Raw genomic sequence first — 18,497 nt, 5'->3', positions numbered from 1 at the left:
ACCAATGTGTTCTCCACAGGCTTCACAATATTCTGCATAGAGGGACTCGAAGCAGCCGCAACAGTAGGGTCTACCGTCCTTCATGATGTAACGCTGCCCTCCAAGAATTATCTCACATTCAAAACAGGAGAAGTGCTTCATGTGCCAGTGGCGCCCTTCTGCCTCTGTGCATTCATCAGCAAAGATGATCTGTGGTGAAAACAAAAACAAATATTGAGAGTCAAATTCTGGATACCAACATAATAAAGTCCTGTAGTTGTATTTTACTGTATTTCACCCGTTGTTTTACCTCGTCACAGGCCGAGCAGCGTGGTTTGACCAGCTCAGCATGGTGCCTTCCACAGTGGACTTTTCCATCATGGAAAAAGTAGATCAGATCCACCAGCTGTTCATTGCATGTTGAGCAAGCAAAGCATGCTGGGTGCCAGCACAGCCCAGGACTCGCCCTTGAGGCAAACACTGCCATTTCTCCACCGTTAATGTTGTCACCACACTGCGATCAAAGGCATAACAGGCTGATTTTAGCATATCAAATTTCATTGCAGTTGTACTTTAAAAGTACTAAAACTTAAAAAAATCTGCATGTCACATATTTGGCTTTGGTACGCAGTTAAAACAAATGTAACAAATTCTTTCCAGTAAAGTGCACTTCACACCTGTGGATAAGGGGCGTGATTACAATATCTGCCTTGTCTGAACCTGAGTTGAATACAAGTGCACATTACACTTTCACAAATTTGTATTTGTAAAATATTTAAAAAAAACATGTTTTCCTTGCACTACCTTTTTGTAGGCCTAATCACATACAATCTTAATAAAATATATTGATCTTTTTGGTTGCAATGTGATATAGCTTTTTTTACAACAACTTTTGTATGGATTTAGTCAATTTTGATGAGTAGTGACTTGGTTCTTGATGAAAAAGTAACTTCTTAACCACTACCACATATGATTCATATGACTCACATGTTCACAAATGCCATTTTGAAGATTGCGAGGTATCAGTTTCACAGCTCCCCTTCCTAGTGCTTCCTTTTTCCTCTGGAGGCTGAACATCTGAAGCTCCTTCTTCTCTTCCTCACTGAGTGACTGGCAGTAACGAACCTGGAAAAGGTGATAAGTTATGAATAATAAAACAATTTGATGCTTATTCACACGGTCTAACAATAACTAAGCAAAGGCAATATAAATTTTGCTCTGATGTGATCGTTTATTTGATGCTTATGTTAATATGGTGTTCCAGTAATGTTGCCAACTAATAAAATTTATGAACTTAGGCAAGTTTGGGAAAAGAAAGCAAGAATACCAGAGCATGTTGAACAAAGCAAATGTTGACCCCAGTTTGCCCTTCCTACACCCCACAACAATTCCCCACCCACAGCCCCTGTTTGAGAATCTATTTTTTTTACAACTGGTCTTTTTGATGTTCCCCTAAGCCCTAACAAGAGAGAAAGTAGACATTTACACAAACAAGGCCTGTGTGTAGAGTAGATTCAAGAGGGTAGAAAACAAAGGAAGAGAAACAGTCAAGTTGAGCCATGGTGCCACTGCAGAGGTGGCATCACATAAAGTCTCTTTCAACCAGCAGCCCTGTCTCCCGCTGAGTGCTCCTCGTAAAAACCACTGCTGTGACCGGAATCCTGCTGGTGGGGTCTTCCAGCAAATATCATAAAGTCATTAAGTTTAGTGTCACATTGTGCCCACACTACCTGTCTTCAAGATTGTGGAACAAAAATCCCCTGGTTTGATTTCAGCATTGGTACTAGGGGCTCACACTTGTGAGATGGCACAGAGATAGTAAGGGTTCAACATCATTAGAATTACTAAAAATATAATGACCTTCTGGGATGACCTGTGCTGTACTTTGAACACAATATACTCTTACCTCATTATCATGTGGTGGCAGTTGGTAGAGTAGCTGCTTGATTCTGAACTTCTCTCCTGGACTGTTCACATAGGGGACCTTATCCTCAGGTAGACAGGAGAAATATAACTGCACCTGCAAACAAATTATTGCATAGAGTCTGTTTAGGCCAATTGATATGACAGATTATGACTCCTGATCAAATGAAAATAACTGAGTGACTTCACACCAATTTAAAGAACCAAAATGTTTCCTGTGATGTTAAGTAATATTAATGTTTTGGAGTGGCCCAGCCAGATTACCAGCTTGAATCTGATAGATAATCTGACTTGAAGACTAGGGTGATGGCATGAAGCCCTTCTGACCTCAAAGCCTTTGAGCCCATCACTAAAGGTAAATTATTAAAATGCCAGTGGAAATATGCAGAGGTCTGGTCAGCAATTATAAGAAGAGTTTGATTGCTCTAACACAATGAATATATTTTCAAAAATTACTTAAAAGGGTACAAACAAATTTCAACATGTTATCAAAATTCAAACAGAAAAAAACTTTTAGGCTGAATTAAAATAATTTTAAAACTAAATCTGCCAGGGGCATGAATAATTTAGGGCTAGACTGTTTCAATAATTGTGGTCATAAAATCACATTTACTAACTGTACACTAGATTATTGAAAATAACTTTTCAAAGTGGATATGAAACCTACCTAAGGCGGTACAGTTGACATATAGTTTGTACTAAATGAGCAATGGCTTCATTTCATACCTGAAAAAGCTGGAAAAGTAATGAACAAAATTGCAAAGGTAGGTAAAAGGAAGGAAAAGACGCATATAGGACAGAGTTATCCAAAATATTTGGAGAATTGACTTTTGAAAAATTTTTGTTTAAAATGACAGCTCAAATAGTCATTAGTACCATTCCATTGGAGGTTTTACAGTCCTTACAAACTACACCAGCCACAGCAGGTTAGATCAGTTTAGCTATTGTATTTTCCAGTAATAAGCTTGTCTCTATAGGTGCAGGACAAAAGCAGCCCGTTACGGAGGGATGCTGACCCTGGGGTTTACCAATGAAATCTAAACTTTATGAGTGAGGGGCTATTACAATCAGCCAGATAAAGAGGTGGGTTGTGCCTGTTTTGTGTGTTGTGGGACTTCCTGCAGCTTTGGGGCATCTGGGGGTATGAGGCAATTTACATTCACAACCACCCGCTGTACCTCCTCAAACACCAACACCATAAATTATGCACATCTTTATGCTACTATTACCCCTCATCCAGCACCCCTGGGGCAAACGAAGTCAGTTATCACCCAAGACCTAACTGTTTCTGCACTGTAGTGATGACCCCTAATACATAGCCCATTTAGACAATTGACTGCAGTAAAGGCATTACAGTTGACCTCTGCATTTCTCCAATATAAAAGGCTGTGCATGTTAGGGCCTTTGGAATCTCCTTTGCTGCATTCTGATGTTTTCTTGCACATCACCTGCCACTCACTGTTTTAACATTTTTTTTTTTGAAAAGCAAAGTTTGATGGCACAGGAAGATTAGGAGAACGAGGGAAACAATGGAAGAAAGATAAAGTGTGGAATATATAAAGAGGAGTTCTGCCCTGCAGACACAACTAACAGCACCTGTTGAAAGAGAGCCTGTTTCCCCTTGCAAGTGTTCATATGCCTTGAACTTATTCCCACTTCGTCACTTTATTACTACAAATGACAATGTATTTCAGTGAGATGTTTTGTTAACGAACAAACACAAAATAGCACATACAGTGGAATAAAAAGAAAATGATACCAAGTATTCAAATGTTTTACAAATAAAATTTGAAAAGTGCAGCCTGCATTTATATTGTATGTACTTTGTACAACCATCTTTTTATTATGACATCAACTCTCCAAGGGTGTATTTCTACTAGTTTTGCAAAATAGCTCAAACTCAATTCAATTGAACGGAGATAGTCTATGAACAGTAGTTTTCAAAAAGGTTCTTTGAATGGGCCATTCTACCACATCAACCATTTAACTGTAGCTCAGCCTGTATGTTTAGGGTCATTGCCCTGCAGGAAGGTGAACCTCTGCCCCATTTCCAAGTATATTGCAGCCTCCTACAGGTTTTCTTCTAGGATCACCCTGTATTTAGCTCTGTCCATCATCTCTGCTACCCTGTCCCAGCTGCCACCACCATGATTCACATGGGGATAGTGTGCTCAGGAGCATGTAGAATATTACTTTTCTGCCACACATGTTGTTTTGCATGTAGGCCAAAAGGTTAAGTTTTGGTCTCAACTGATCAGACCCCCTTCTTCGACATGTTTGAGGTGTTCCCTCATATGGCTTTTGGCAAACTTTATATGACACTTTTAATAACCTTCTTCTTACACCCCTAACCCTGTTTTAAACCTCTCAACAACTGTCTAATTGTTCTGTCTGCTGTGTTACTTGGTCCTCATGATGCTATTTGTTTACTAATGTTCCCTAACAAACCTCTGAGGCCTTAAAAGAAAAGTTGTATATACATATAATGAGATCCAATTACTCACAGGTGGACTCTGTTTACTAAGTTGGTGACTTCTAAAGGTTGGTTGCAATGATTTTTCTAGGGGTGTTAGGGTGAAGGTGGCTGATTACATATACAACATTTTAGATTTTTTAAAACCTTGGCATATTTTCCTTCCACCTTCTAGTTATGTGCTGCTTTGTGTTGGTCACACAAAATCCCAATAAAATACATTGATGCTTTTGGTTGTAAAGTCACAAAATTTGAAAATGTTCAAGAGGTAGGAATATTTTTTTCAATTATCTGTATTCCTCCTGTCCGTGGTAGCCTGTTAGCGTATGTTTTATAAAAGAGCCAAGCAGGCTTCATGAAATGTGCTGTCCATCCCAGAGGTACCATTCTCCTGAGAGTTGATGTGTTATTCACAAAGTGTGCTAAATACCATTTATCTGGGACAGTTAAATGGGCTATAAGGGAGTTAGAATCAGGTCAGGGTTCTTTTTATTCTCCATCGGGAGGATAGATCATTATTCAATGTGGCGAAATCTCATCTTAAGAGAGTGTTGTTATTTCTTAGTCAGATGGCCTATGCTAAACCAATTAAAGAAAACAAGCATCTCTTATCGGCCATTTTCTTCTTACCTGTTCTGGTCGAAGGCCAGGTGGCACCCAGGCGTACTCCTCCAGAGCACAACCTGAGTCGTCATCAGACGTGGAGCTGCGCTGAAAGCCAGAAGTTAGCTTACTGACTTTCTGGTCCATCATAAAGTCCCTCTGGTGTGTCCCACGCTGGATGTGGATGGCTGGTCCCACTGCACTCGCCAGGCTCATCAGACTCTGTTCACTGAAATAGCATGAAAAGTTAGAAGTTAGAGTACTGTACACATGTCATATAATTCAGTTCCTTTCAGCCGCAGGTTAACCAGCTGAATCACACTCATTGAGTCTATAATCATGGCCACAGCTTTCCCTCAAAAGCCCATTTTAGTATCTGAGCCAGCGTTTCTTGGCTCACTTCTGCCGATGAGTCTAACTTCATAAAGACACTCATATAACTAACTACAGCCTCTCACAGTTATTGTGGTGGCAGCTTAATATGTGACGTTCTCATGTGGGTCTTGCGGATATATAAACCATTACGATAATTCCCAAAACCTGATGAGTTAATCACCAGTGTCATCAAAGTAACAATAACAAGCAGTACCATACTCAAATGAAACATTTAAATATTTATGACCACTCTGAGAACAGGCTTCATACTGTCTTCATTTATTATGAATTTACCATAGTTGGTCCTGGAGGCAGAAGCAAACTGCTAGTCAGAGAGGGGCCAAGACCACAGCAGACTTCTACCATCTTACAACAACTCTAATCTCAAAAATGTTATAGCTGCTAATGCAAATGCTATTTTATTAATTTAAAACTATCATCAAGTTTTAAAACAGGGAATGGACATAGAAGCCAGTGCACCACCAACATTTTTCCAGCCAGAAAGATTACTTGATAGAAAACTAGTGGTGTAAAATTTAGTAAAACAGCATTCACCAAAACAATACTTTAAAATTTTCACATCATATTACTTATGTCACACCGTTAATCTGACCAAAAAAGCTTCATATGTTTTGTTGTCTGTATGTGTTTCACATGATAAGATACTTGGTGGCACACTGCCTCCTAACTCTGTTTATTATGTAATCACCAGTCACTGAGTAATTAACCACGCAATGCAAAAATGACATTGGTTTAAAGGTTCATAAAACAGCATTCACATTAATTACCATAACCTGTTTGTGACTGAAGTTGTTTGAAGACAGTAGTAGTCCACTTTGGTCTGGTCTAAAACTCACAGTTAGTTTTAGCCATCTGGTTTAACTCATCTGGATTCATACTATGTGGAGATGCAGAAAGGGTTATCTATGTTAGGTAAGGTATCTGTGTATTACCTTTTAACAGAACTGTACATAAAAATTCTGAAGTACATCTTCAAAGTCTCACATCACTGATGTAGTGTAGGTTTCAATGGGTCATTGTTTCCCTCTGCTGAAATTCTACATCATTCTGTTTCCCAAAAGGGACCACCACGTGGGATCTGAAGCCCGGCTGATCAGTTGAGTCTTAGGTCTGTATAAACACTAGCCTAGCCTTAAAGCAGGCCCGCCATATGAGGAATGTCCACAAGCCTGCTTCTGTGGCTTCATTTCCCTTTTTTCTTTGACTTGTTTGTTTTCCAACCTGCAGTGAGTGTCTGATCCTTCTTCTTATCTTTGAGTTGAACAAAGCTATACCAGACAGGTGAAGTAGTAGGGAAGGGGAGGGTCGGGGTTAGTTGACGCTAACAGTTCACCACCAGGCAAAGTAAAAAAGGAAGAAGATCAAAGAATTGACCATTGTTGTATTTTTTATGTGGTAACTTCAGTTACTTATACATTTCTTTAGATGAACAGTGAAAAGAAGTGTCCACCCCGGGGCAAAACCAACACAATAGTCTCACTGAAGGAACTTATTCTTTAAGGTCCAGCATATTATTACCACGGAGCAGAAGATAGCTTGACCTGTGCTCACAATTAGCAGTGATAAATATAATTGAAATCTAAAACATTGCTTTTGAGCACTGGCAGTTCTTTCTTTGGTGGGTATGGCTCACTGCTCAGGATGCCATTCCATCAGGGAGCAGCTTGAAGACTCAAAGAAGAAGATATCTGTCAATTGCATCTGTATTAGATTTTCAGTTGCTTATTTGCAGCCAGTAGGCAGCCTCCCGTGTTGTTCACAGTGTAAGCATTGCAAAACAAATGTGGCGGCACTGTGCCTTGCAAATAACTGCCAATGCTCATTACCAACCAATAGTACAAGACGTATGAAAGAAACAAACAGATTCTGTAATATTTACTTTTGAATTTGTGATTCACTGAAGTGCATACAATAAATAACTACGTACATTCAGCCCTAATTCCTAAGGTCATTATAGAATCCTGGACAGAGCAAGCCTGCATGTTATTGGAGGTTACATATGATTCATTGTTAATCAAGCTGTTTAGAACTGAGTAAACATGGCATTAATGAGTGTGTGTCCAGTTGTGGTCATTTCTCACAGGCTGAGGGTTTCTAGCTGAGATCAAATGGGAGTTCAAACCAGGACCCAGCAAGCTGGCCTTTACTCTACATCCCCCTTAAACATTACCCCCCTGTGGCGGGCCAGGGCACAGAGAGCCGCAGAGACAGCTGAGAAAACCAGACACACTCAAGCGCAACCTTTGAACGCAGTTAAAGGGCATACAAATCTGTGCTCTTTCTCAAAGAATGAAATATTTATGTCTTGCTGCTTCTTGAAGAGGGAATGCACATATGAATCCAGGTGTGCAGGCACATAGAAACAGGCTGCTATAAGCTGTGACAGAGTCGAGACAGTCCAGACAATAACTGGCCAATCAGATCAACTTATCTTCGTCAAAGACAAGTCAGCCATGGTGGCCTCAACGCTATCTGATTCTCTCTCAGCTCCAAGTGTGATGGATGATGGTGGTTGTGGATTCGTTTAGAACTGCATTGTGCCTGAGTGTTTTAGGTCAGGCGCATTTTGTCATAACATATCCCAATGAAACCTCTCTGATGTTCTCAACAATAGCACCTTTGTGAATGAATCTACGGGCTTAGCCAAGAGTCTGGATGTTTTCGTGTCTTTTTTTTTGTTTTGAAGGTGTGACACGAGAGATAACCTGTCTTCATCTGAAATTGTGGGTCAGGAAATAAAGTCCTTTCTTGTTCTAGTCACATTTCTTGACTTGCAAATGAGACCAAAAAATGTGGCCTTGCTTAAAAGCAGCTTGGGTTGCACATGGAACATGCCTGACTACAGGGAGGTTCTGTCTGGAATTGAGAGTATTCACAGCTTTATGAACTCCACTTTTAGATGGGTGAGTATTGGTGAGGATGGTTCCCACAGTCGGACCTGAATCACAGGAATGGGAGGCTTGAACTTTAGCCAAGTTCTCCAGCAGATGTATTCACCTCAAAGCCTTTTTCTTAGTTGACCACATGTTAATTTTTCTTGAAGATGTCCTCCAGTTCATTTCTTTGGAATTTGCCCAGAATGCATCGTCTCCACTATCAATGAGAGAAGCACTGAGCCAGCAAACTTCAAGAGGCTTTCACCGACTCATCACTTTTGGAGGTCTTTTAGAGTTTTGTTTCAAACAAAGGATCCATGGTTTTTGATTGTACTTTTAAAATTCCCTCCCATCGGCCTCTGTCCCCCCCCCCCCCCATCCATGACCTCCTCCCACACTTTCCAGACCCCTGCAGTCCTCACTCTTTTGTAAAGGTGCTTGTTAACATGGCTTTGGGCTGCAGGCCTTGCATATCTGACTGATCTGCCAACGTAGCGGTGGAGGGCGGTGGGGGTGCGATCAGACTGACACTAAAGCAGGGTGACAAACATGAATGAAAATGTTAATGTCATGTTAAACAAAAGATGAGGAAGTTGGATTCTGGTTAGCTGAAAAATCTTGCTTTTTAGCCAACGCAGATATGGGAGTAAGCAACCTATAAGTTATGTAAAGTATGAATGAAGGCTTTAATTCTACTAAAGATCTCCACAATGTAGCTGCAAAAATGGTTTACCAGGAAACAAAATAACCCCTTTACATGTATTGACCCCTGTAGAGGACTGGTGCCAGAATGTGCTGTCTGACTCCACAGCACCACCATCACTTGGTCAAGTTATTTATCGCTTTGTGGGATAAGCTCTCAAAGGACTACGCAGAGAAACAACAGTACATAGAGACAAAGTGGACAAAGAACTTAAACTAGAACCAACTAAAATCCACCGTTTGGAGCTTTTGGATTTACAACCCTTGAGAGAGTGAAGCAGCTTCTGGTCTGAATTACTGTCTATATTCCTCTAGGAAGTGGGTGATGGACATGTGCGTCGCCAAACACAGTGCTCTCTGTCACTTTGCACTAGCCTAGCATGTTTAACTTGGCCTCTGTTACCTCAGTGATGCTGGATCGACTCTAACTGGAGAGAAATACAAGAATTTCTCTTCTATGCGGCTGCATGCTTGAGCTTAAACTTAGGAAAATGGGTTTATTTTTCATGTCATACAAGATAGAAAAATAAGCAGTACATAATTTCCCTGACCACACAAATACTTTCAAAGGTGAGTCTGTCAACTTTTGGCACCTAATTTGTTGTAGTTGTTAAAACCCTATAGCATAATACGCTATAGGCAAGTGCAGATCTGTTAAACAGTAACACCCTTGTGTAAAACAGTAGTCACTCCTGTGTACAAATCCCAGGTAAATCCCCAACTTGTAACTGAATTATCTTTATATTCCTAACATGAGCAAACAAATAGATGCTCATAATAACGTGAAGTAAAAAACAAAATTGGGGATGTTCATTTGCAGCTTTAACATGCAACAAGTTAAAAACACATGGAAAGGTTGAGGATAAAATCTAGCCTACCGAGAGTAAATTTTTCCAAAACCAAACGAATGGCAATGATGTTTCCACAAGGATATACAATTAATAGACCTCCAACCCTGACCAGAACTGACATTAACTGTTGTAAAAAAGACATCAGTGCAGGTTACTTCTTATGGTTCAGCTTAAGATTAACTCTTCAAACGGTGACACTTGTGAATATAGATTGACAGTGACCAAAATAAGAACTTCATCAGGTCAACACACTTAAAACAAAACAACAATTTGCACCTCATCAAGTGTCTGCAACAAGGACTGCTTAAAAACAGCTCACATCTTTGGTCACTTTCCAACTGTTCTTACCTCAGGGTCGGCCAACTCTCAAAAGGCACTCAGGAAACAGATCTTATCACCACTACCCAGTCCTAGATTCTTTTCCAGCCTATAGGATCCATAACTATGCAAGATCCTGTGGGTTCTGAATCCGAGACAAGAGCAGCAAGTCTATCAGAGCTGTCCGCATAACACCCCATATCTAAGCTCAGACTGTAAGAAGTCACAGAGATGTCCAACCAGATGGCCACCTCACTTTTCTCTCTCTCTGTCTGAGCCATCACTTCTCCTCCTCATTTTCCAACTCCTTTCCAACCTTCTGAAACCCAGCCCAGCCCCTCACCCTCACAGCAGCCAGTCAAGGCAGAGTGTGGCAGAACAGGGCGTTTCTCTCCGTTAGCTAACCCATCCCTCGCACTTCAAACACACGCTTGCAAATTAGAAACACCGGCGGAGCTCACATGAACAGAGCTTTAAAGTAGCACATCGGTGATGGTAGAGCTCATTTTACCACTGTGACCGCTTCAAAACCACAACTGCTTTCACATGACATTCTTCCCCCACTATTTCAAGCAAATGTTGGACTTAGGTTCTGGTTCATCTGGTGGTTTGCCTTTCCTTTCTCTTATGCTGAGATGTCACCAAGTAAGAGGGTGGTGTCTGTTGACTCAAAGATTGATGAGTGATGTCCAGATGAAAATAATTAAATGTTTTCATTTATCCTGCAAGAGAAGTTTCTACTTTAAACTGTATCTCAGACTAACCCCAGCTGTTAATTATAGACATGGTCCATAAAATGTACACTTCAGCCTGTCCAATAAATCTCACTGCAAAGAATAAAGTTGATATCTGCCTCTTCATTCCCTCTGCAGGAGAATCAAAACAGACAAAGATTTTACTCTTTGGTGCAAATTCCGCTTTTCATGATGGTTTAGTTACAGTTGAATGTTGAATGGGTGTGTGGTTGCTTATTGTTGACACACAGGAAGGATGTAGTGAGGACTTATTTGAAGCAGCTTTTCCCTTCACCCTTCAAAAACACTCTCTGTTGGAAACTGTTTTTGACCCAGGATTCAGAGGATTTCGAATTTAAGAGAAGGAAAAACACAAAGCTGGGGGGTGAGGATGCAACACAGTTACTGTGTGGGCTATTTGGGATAGTTCGAGCAGGGAATGAACAACCAGACCACCAGACGGCTGCAGCTGTTGTTTGTCAGCACAAAGTTAATCAGATAAGAATATGCCTTCTTTTAATGATAATTAGCTGTAGCAGCATTGTTTTTTTTTTTTATCTGTGTTCAAGCCAAGTGAAGAAAAAAAAAAAACTCTCATCTGAGTAACTTTACTACCAAACATGACTAATACATGTTATTGTGAGAAAACTAGCAGTACAGTTTGAATGGTGTAACAGATGGTTTCATTGAAACAACAGTTACATTGCTCGAGTTACTCTAAGTGAAACACAGGCTGATTATTTAGAGAAAAGAGACTCTTTGTAAAATTACCACAAGACTTCCTTATATAAAGTTTTCTGGTGACAGTTGTTCTTTAGAGAAAAGGGAGTGCTTATTCTCTTTGCTGGTCAGAACCGGAGAAGGAACTGCAATGTCTAACCTGAACATTGCCTTGCATTTTTGTGGTCTGGGCTCACCATAAAGTACCTTTAAATCACTCTTGTAGGGCACTGGTTTGTTAGGTCTACAAGCTACTGTACTCAGACAGCATTTCTTCCAGTTTCCTCCTGCTCTCTGGATAAATTTCCAAATAAATCCTCACTTACGAACTCACATTTTGAACTGGAGACTATTGTCTCTGGTGGCCCTTATGTTATGGATTATTAACTCTCTTCAGCAACTTCTGAGAGTGAAGCATTTTTGGGATCCTTGTGCTCTCTTTAGTACCCATATGTTGTTTTTTAGATATTTCTCTCTTTTGGTGGTGGAAATTACTTTAGCAAAAGTGAGCAACAAATTTGAACACGGCTAAAAAGCAAAAGTTGTAAGAAATTAATAATTTGTGCAATTTTTATGATGCATTTGAGTAAAAAAAAATCATTGAACTACCTTCTCTGGTTCAGCTGAACTAAACAACAAAAGTGAAAATGCAAGATAGAAAGAATCCGTATCAGCAATTTCTAAAGTTTTTCTGAATGTTTCTGACGGAGCTGCATAAGTCTTACTTTTGCCGATCTTCCTTGTAATTAAACTTTTTTTTCAAACTGAAGAATTTAGCAGAGCAAACTGATGACAGGTGTGCATTTAGAGAATACACTCTTGTGTTGCATACATATGTAGACAAAGCCATTGCAGCAGCCAAGGCCAGGGAGAAGAGCCACTCTTTCGAAACAAACTTGAGCCCATTGTGTCGGTCAGAAAGACTCAGCACCCTGCTCTATTAGCAAGTCTTTGAGAGGAAGACAGACATAATGGATTCCCCCAAAGGCAAGATTCATGAAATGCAAAGCTAAATTGACCAGCATATCTGCAAAAGAGTTGCGGAGCAACAACAAAAGCAGACTTCTTTCTTACAGCAGAATGCTGCCAGCATGTAATACTTTCAAACAAATCGTTTTAGATCAGCATTTTTTAGCTATGTGACTGGTTTTAAAGTGCCAACCACAAACTTAGTGGTTCATGTTGATATGTTGACAGTGAACTAAGGCGCATACATTTATTTGAAGACCGTCACAGGAATCTGTTTGAGAATATCAACACTTAATTTCACTCCACGATCATTCCACTGTAAATGTTGACGTACACGGCTGGTTCAAGGTTCACCTTGAATAGTTGAACAACAAAAAGCTGAACAAGTCTGGGATCCCTGAACTTCGACCTTAGAGAACAGCAGATGACCCATAAATCTGTGGCCTCTGGGCTTTACGGCCCATTCCCCAGTCAAACTTACAACGACCTGAACCTCGTCTCACACCTGGTCTGCACCTTCTCACCGTTGTAAAAAAAGAGCATAATATGCCCTTTGCTAAAAGCGAGGAGGTCCGACACCAGCATGCCCCAACAATGAAAGAGCGAGAGGATGATGATCATCAAATCCAACACCCAGTGATGAAGCTGCATTCTTCTCTGGTTCCAACATGTCTAAGAAGATACTGACCCATAAAAAACAAACATCTGGTCAAAGTTATAACTTACTGTAAGCCTGTATCATAATGTTCCATTGACACAGAAACTCTGTATAATCTGTTTGGTTTGTAAAGTGTTGCTTTAAAGATGTCTCATAAACTGGTATTCTGAAGGGGGCAAAGGGAAGGTCAGCCCCCAACATACAGTCATTGATGATTGCTGCCCAGAAAAGCTCTCACTTGTGTGTGAGCTACCTATAAAATGCAGGCATTCTCAAGGTTTGAATGACTTGCCAACGGGTATTAGCAGAACACAGTCCCAACAAAAGCTTCAGCTATAAAGCCCAATAAAAGCCTATCACCCTACTGTAACAACAATCCTTTTTTACGCCTTGAAAAAGGGAGGAAAAGGTCAACTGGTGGAGCAGTCAGTGCATTGATATTGACTTAGCTAGATTGGCGCTGACAAACTCAGGTCAGACTGTGGTCTTGTTAGCCCTGTAACCCTCATATAACCCCTTTTAACTGTTCCACTCTGACACTGAAGGCAGCTGAGAGGGAAAGCTTAGATCTCATCTGAAAGTTTCTCACAAGGGGCATTAAGAATTACAGACTAATACTGACCAACTCCATGCAGATCCAAAAGTTAATGCACTTCTCCTGAGTCCGGAATTGAAAAATGTCCGAATGAAAAATAGAACTTGAGATTGGACTTAGCTGATACTGATAAGTACCAACATACGACCTATGTAGTATTCCTGAGTGGACACAATTTAAGTCAATAAGATGGTAGTAAAAAGTCACAAAGAGCAGAGAAGAGCTTCACTGTTGCTCTGATGTTCTGGACTCTTTTATCTCCCTGTGACTAATAAAAATCCAGAAAGAAAATGTGACTGTATGTGTATTCTACTCTATAAAGAGCCATTTCAGCTTTATGTAAAATTTTCAATGCAGAATAAAATAAAAAAGCATTGATTTTTACCTAAATAATACTGGTTTAGTAATTAAACTTACTGATTCCTCCAGTCCACGCTTTCAAAGCCATCGTGTTGCGCATTTGACTTTTTAATCCATATTTATAGAATTATAATTAATAAATAATCTAAACCTTACCCACTATACTGAGTCAAATTCATGACCCAACCCTGTTCTGTCAAATTCACTCAACCCTGGATTGAACCATTTTTGACCCATGAGTGTGTTAACAAAATAAACCAAATTGTTTTCTTTTACCCGGCTGTTTTTATAGTGTAAAAAATGTTCTTGATCATGCTATTTGTACTCTATTGTCCAACTGCTTTACCTAACATTTCTTTGATTGTGATGGGTCATATTTCACTCTTGATTTGACACCCTCTCACCTAGTTGTAAAAGCTGGACCTCATTGGGAACAATAGGAAGTGGAGCGACACAGCTCCTGGGGCTGTTAAAGGGAGGAAGCTCTTTTATTTGAGGATGCTACAACTCAACAAAAGCCTGAGGCTGTCTACTCACAAAGCAGTCGCTGGATGAATGGGCTGCTCTTAACATTACATGCTGCTATTAACAAAAGCATGGGACTGGCAGAATGTGTGGTCTTCATGGACAAACTTGGATGTATACAGACATAAATGTACAAAGCAGGACATTAACAGCTCAAACCAATATGTTCAACCAGCTCTCTTTCTTTAAAAAAAGAAATCTGTTTAATTGAAGTTAAGCAGTATTGCAAAGTTTCAACAATTCTGAAAAAAAGTCATCTGTCTGTATCCAGGTTTAATATCCTCAAACTTCATTGAGTGTAACACACATCTGGAATTTTTACCTGAACCCTGCTTAAAAGATCGAACAGTTCATCCTTCAACGTAACCATTTCCTGTGAGTATCCAGCCCTGGGCTTACACGAATTGCACACCAAGGAGGCCTACATATCAAAACAGGGAATACTTGGGTGTGAGTTGTAGAAGGGAACAATTAAGTTTTAAGGAAAGCAGAAAAAGAAAAAGGTTGTGAATTCCCACATGTGGAAACACTTTCATGAACTGGGTGACTTCAGTCAATCCGAGGAATCCGACAATGCTCAGACATTTAAGAGCTGCTCCGTCAGGATACCACTAATCATTAACATTCCTGAAGGAATGCTCTGTTACAGTCTTTTTAGTGTGTTCTAATTAAACACATGCTCCAGTGCCAGAGGATAGAAGGAACTCTGACAACTGCAAGTAAGGATGCTTCTTTCTAACTTTGCTTAAATGGACACAATTAAAGTCATTAAGGTGGTAGTAAAACAGCATAAAGAGCAGAGGAGAGGCCCTGTGATTTCCCCATAAACTTCCCAGTTGATTCGATGCTCTTGACCCTTTCACCTCCACATGTGACTCACAATAAAAAATCCAGAAAGAAAATACAAGATGATGTTTGTAAAGATGATGTAAAGAGATCGGTCTGGGTTTTGTACAAAGATAAAAAAGTTATACACTTTCGGAACTACATTATTGGTTTTGGTTGTTTACCTTAGCTGTATGACTGGACAGGTATTTCATTATCTTAAAACTGTTATTTCTTACTTTTGAAGATGTGTGTGCTCATGTTATTATTACAATGTAAATCCTTTTAGCATTTTTTAACTTAGCATGTAAGTAATGTATTTTTGTAAATGACAATTAACAAGTAGTTATGCAAAATGAACCATATTTTATGTAAGATATTTTTTACCTAAGTAGCAGGTTTTATCACAAAATGCAAAGTTTTAAAAAAGTGAAAAAAAAATACTAAAATACAAATTAACTCATAGAAACTAATTAGCTGCCTTATAGTTTATGTGTTATCACCATAGGCATGTGCAATGTGGGAACTTGTTTCGTAAAGGGTGGATTTAATCTGGATTACAGTAAGATTTAAGACAATGAATCAAAACAAATAACACAACTGTTCATGGCATATGTTCTATAGGTGACAAACTATATCTAAAGTGAGTGTGAATGGTGTTACAGAAAGGTCTGGCTAGTATTTCATCTATTTTTTGCAATTTGTTTGGCTTTATTATGTGTACAGTTGAGTGTTTAATGGGGTGAAGTTAAGAATGAAGGATTCATTTGAAGGCAGATAGTGGCAGACGGTGGTGCTCTTGTATGAATGGTGCCCCGGGCGAGCCCCTCCTTCTGCGGCTCCAGACCCAATGAAAATGCAGGAAAAAATCTAAGCTCTGTAGTGGAATAAAATGCAAATAAAATAGTCTCCCTATTCTCAGCAGCAGTGTGCGAAGGTTCCATTGACTGCACATGCAAAGAAGAAATAGAAAATTTGTTCAAGATGTAATTGACAAAAAGGTTTTTTTTTTTTTTTTTGTCTGCTTCTTATGCATCCCTTGCCTTTTTAGTGTCCCTCTGAGCCCAAATGGCACAAATCAAAAATTGTCACTGGTGAAAGACAAAAAGCAAACATTAACATGAAAGAAGACTAGAGAAATAAAGAGACAAGAAACAATGACTGATCTTGCAGTGCCAAGCAAACACCGGGCTGAATATAAACAGGGAAAACTAATTACAAATGAACAACAGGTGAGTAGAAATCAGCAAACAAAGGGAATGTATGTCTATTTTACACACCATTGCAACAAAATGGGGTGAATGCTACAAAAGAAAACAGGATTTGAATACAAATACATGAAAACAATGAAAACTAACTGAACACAAGCTACCATATGAATAAATGCAATAACTATAATCCAAAACAAAGCCTACAGACCATGACAGCAAGTGGTCTGTATTTGATCTTCCTCATCACAGTTAGTTACTGACCAGGCAGTTAGGTTGTCTGATGAGAAGCTCAAATGATGTGAAAGAATAATAATAATAAAAACAACATTCTCTATAGATCTTTTCAGATAATAGTTTCATGACAAACACACAGCCATGAATGCTAATTTTGGTATTCAAGTGATATATGTCAATTACATAACTACAAGGCTGAGCATGCTTACAGAGCATGGAGATGGGATTGTGGAACCAAAGTGGCATGGTCTAAGCAGCATTTACTGGAGTAGTATACATAAAACATGGGTTGAACATCTTGCCATTACCCAATAGTTTACCCAATAATATAGCTTCATGACCAAAACAAAAGAAGGAAACACAAGAGTCTAATCGTACCATGATCTGATGCATACATGTCACCATGGCCACAAAGAAAATTGTGTTCTTTATTTCAATGGTAGTCATGTTAAATATTTTCAGCCCTAACAACAGTTGATTTCTGGCAGCAATTTTTTCCGAGTCTTTGTTTTCCCTAAAGATGACAGAGAAAAAATTAAGCAGTTCTCATAACTTAGCCTTAAACTGACATTGCATATTTAATCAATGCAGGCTGTTGTAATTGGTAAATGGTACATGATTAATGGACTGCACTTGTATGCCATGTTATCAAGTTTGAGTGCTTTACAATACAATCAGTCATCCACACATTCATCAACCTACTCACAAACTGACAGTGGTAGGCCAGGTAGTAGCCCCAGCCACCCTGGGCGGACTGACAGAAGTAATCTGCCATACAATCGGCGCCTCCAGGCCATCTGAACACTATCAGCAGGCAAGGGGGGTGAAGTGTCTAGACCAAGGACACAACAACTGAGACAGATTGCATGGGGGTTTGAACCGGCAACCCACCGGTTACAGGACAAACTACCTGGGCCACCGTCGCCCCAGAGCACTATTATGTGTCAGATTTTGGGGAATAAATTGGTGTTGTTGTTTGGGTGACCTAACTTCCACTACACCCCATCTCCACACCATAACTAAATTATATCACACCTCAGGCAATAAATACCATAAGCTCATAATCATACTGCAAAATGAGTGACTCAATGCAATCTCCCGGGTATCCTTAGACAAAATGTTTAGTTTTTTTTTACCAACTAGCATTATATGATCAACAGAATCTGCCTGTACTGAATTATATTTAGAAATGAATTGGACTTAGTGTAATTGTCTCCTGATTCTGACTATGTGATGGGATTGTATTGGAATGATTTTGATTGATCTGAATTGAATTTGGACTGCACTAATAGACTGCGATAATAATTTGACATGTCTTGAGATTACAGTTGTTGTTAATTGGCCCTATATAAATAACCTAACTGTTTCCCTTGTTGTGAATTGTTATTAAAAAAAAACATTAAAGTTGTTTACTGTTGGAAAGCATGGTATTTTTATTGTGTGCATGTTAAACCTAGGGTCTAGCCTATGTGACCAAAGAGGTCTCTGTCAGTTTATCAGATATACAAACCAGATGTTACTCATTGGCTTCTCTCTGCAAATAGG

At 39.5% G+C, this 18,497-nt stretch overlaps 1 protein-coding gene across 6 annotated transcripts in view; it reads right to left on the bottom strand.

Moving 5' to 3' along the window:
* prickle1a (prickle homolog 1a) overlaps positions 1 to 18,497 on the bottom strand; it is a 28,628-nt gene that overhangs the window by 2,422 nt on the left and 7,709 nt on the right. For 5 of the 6 annotated variants that reach the window (XM_047391284.1, XM_047391273.1, XM_047391312.1 and 2 more), the window contains 5 exons: positions 5,006 to 5,207; positions 1,886 to 1,999; positions 967 to 1,104; positions 290 to 493; positions 3 to 189 (listed from right to left, as the gene is read on the bottom strand). In XM_047391284.1, coding sequence (XP_047247240.1) covers positions 3 to 189; positions 290 to 493; positions 967 to 1,104; positions 1,886 to 1,999; positions 5,006 to 5,194 — 832 coding nt within the window. In that variant the 5' untranslated portion in view covers positions 5,195 to 5,207. Of the gene's footprint in view, positions 1 to 2; positions 190 to 289; positions 494 to 966; positions 1,105 to 1,885; positions 2,000 to 5,005; positions 5,208 to 10,151; positions 10,385 to 18,497 lie in introns of those variants that run through there. The other variant, XM_047391292.1, reaches the window with a different exon arrangement.

Source organism: Girardinichthys multiradiatus, chromosome 2 (genome assembly GCF_021462225.1).
Source record: "Girardinichthys multiradiatus isolate DD_20200921_A chromosome 2, DD_fGirMul_XY1, whole genome shotgun sequence".
Taxonomy (NCBI): Eukaryota; Metazoa; Chordata; class Actinopteri; order Cyprinodontiformes; family Goodeidae; genus Girardinichthys; species Girardinichthys multiradiatus.
This window is presented reverse-complemented; position numbering and strand designations above follow the sequence as displayed.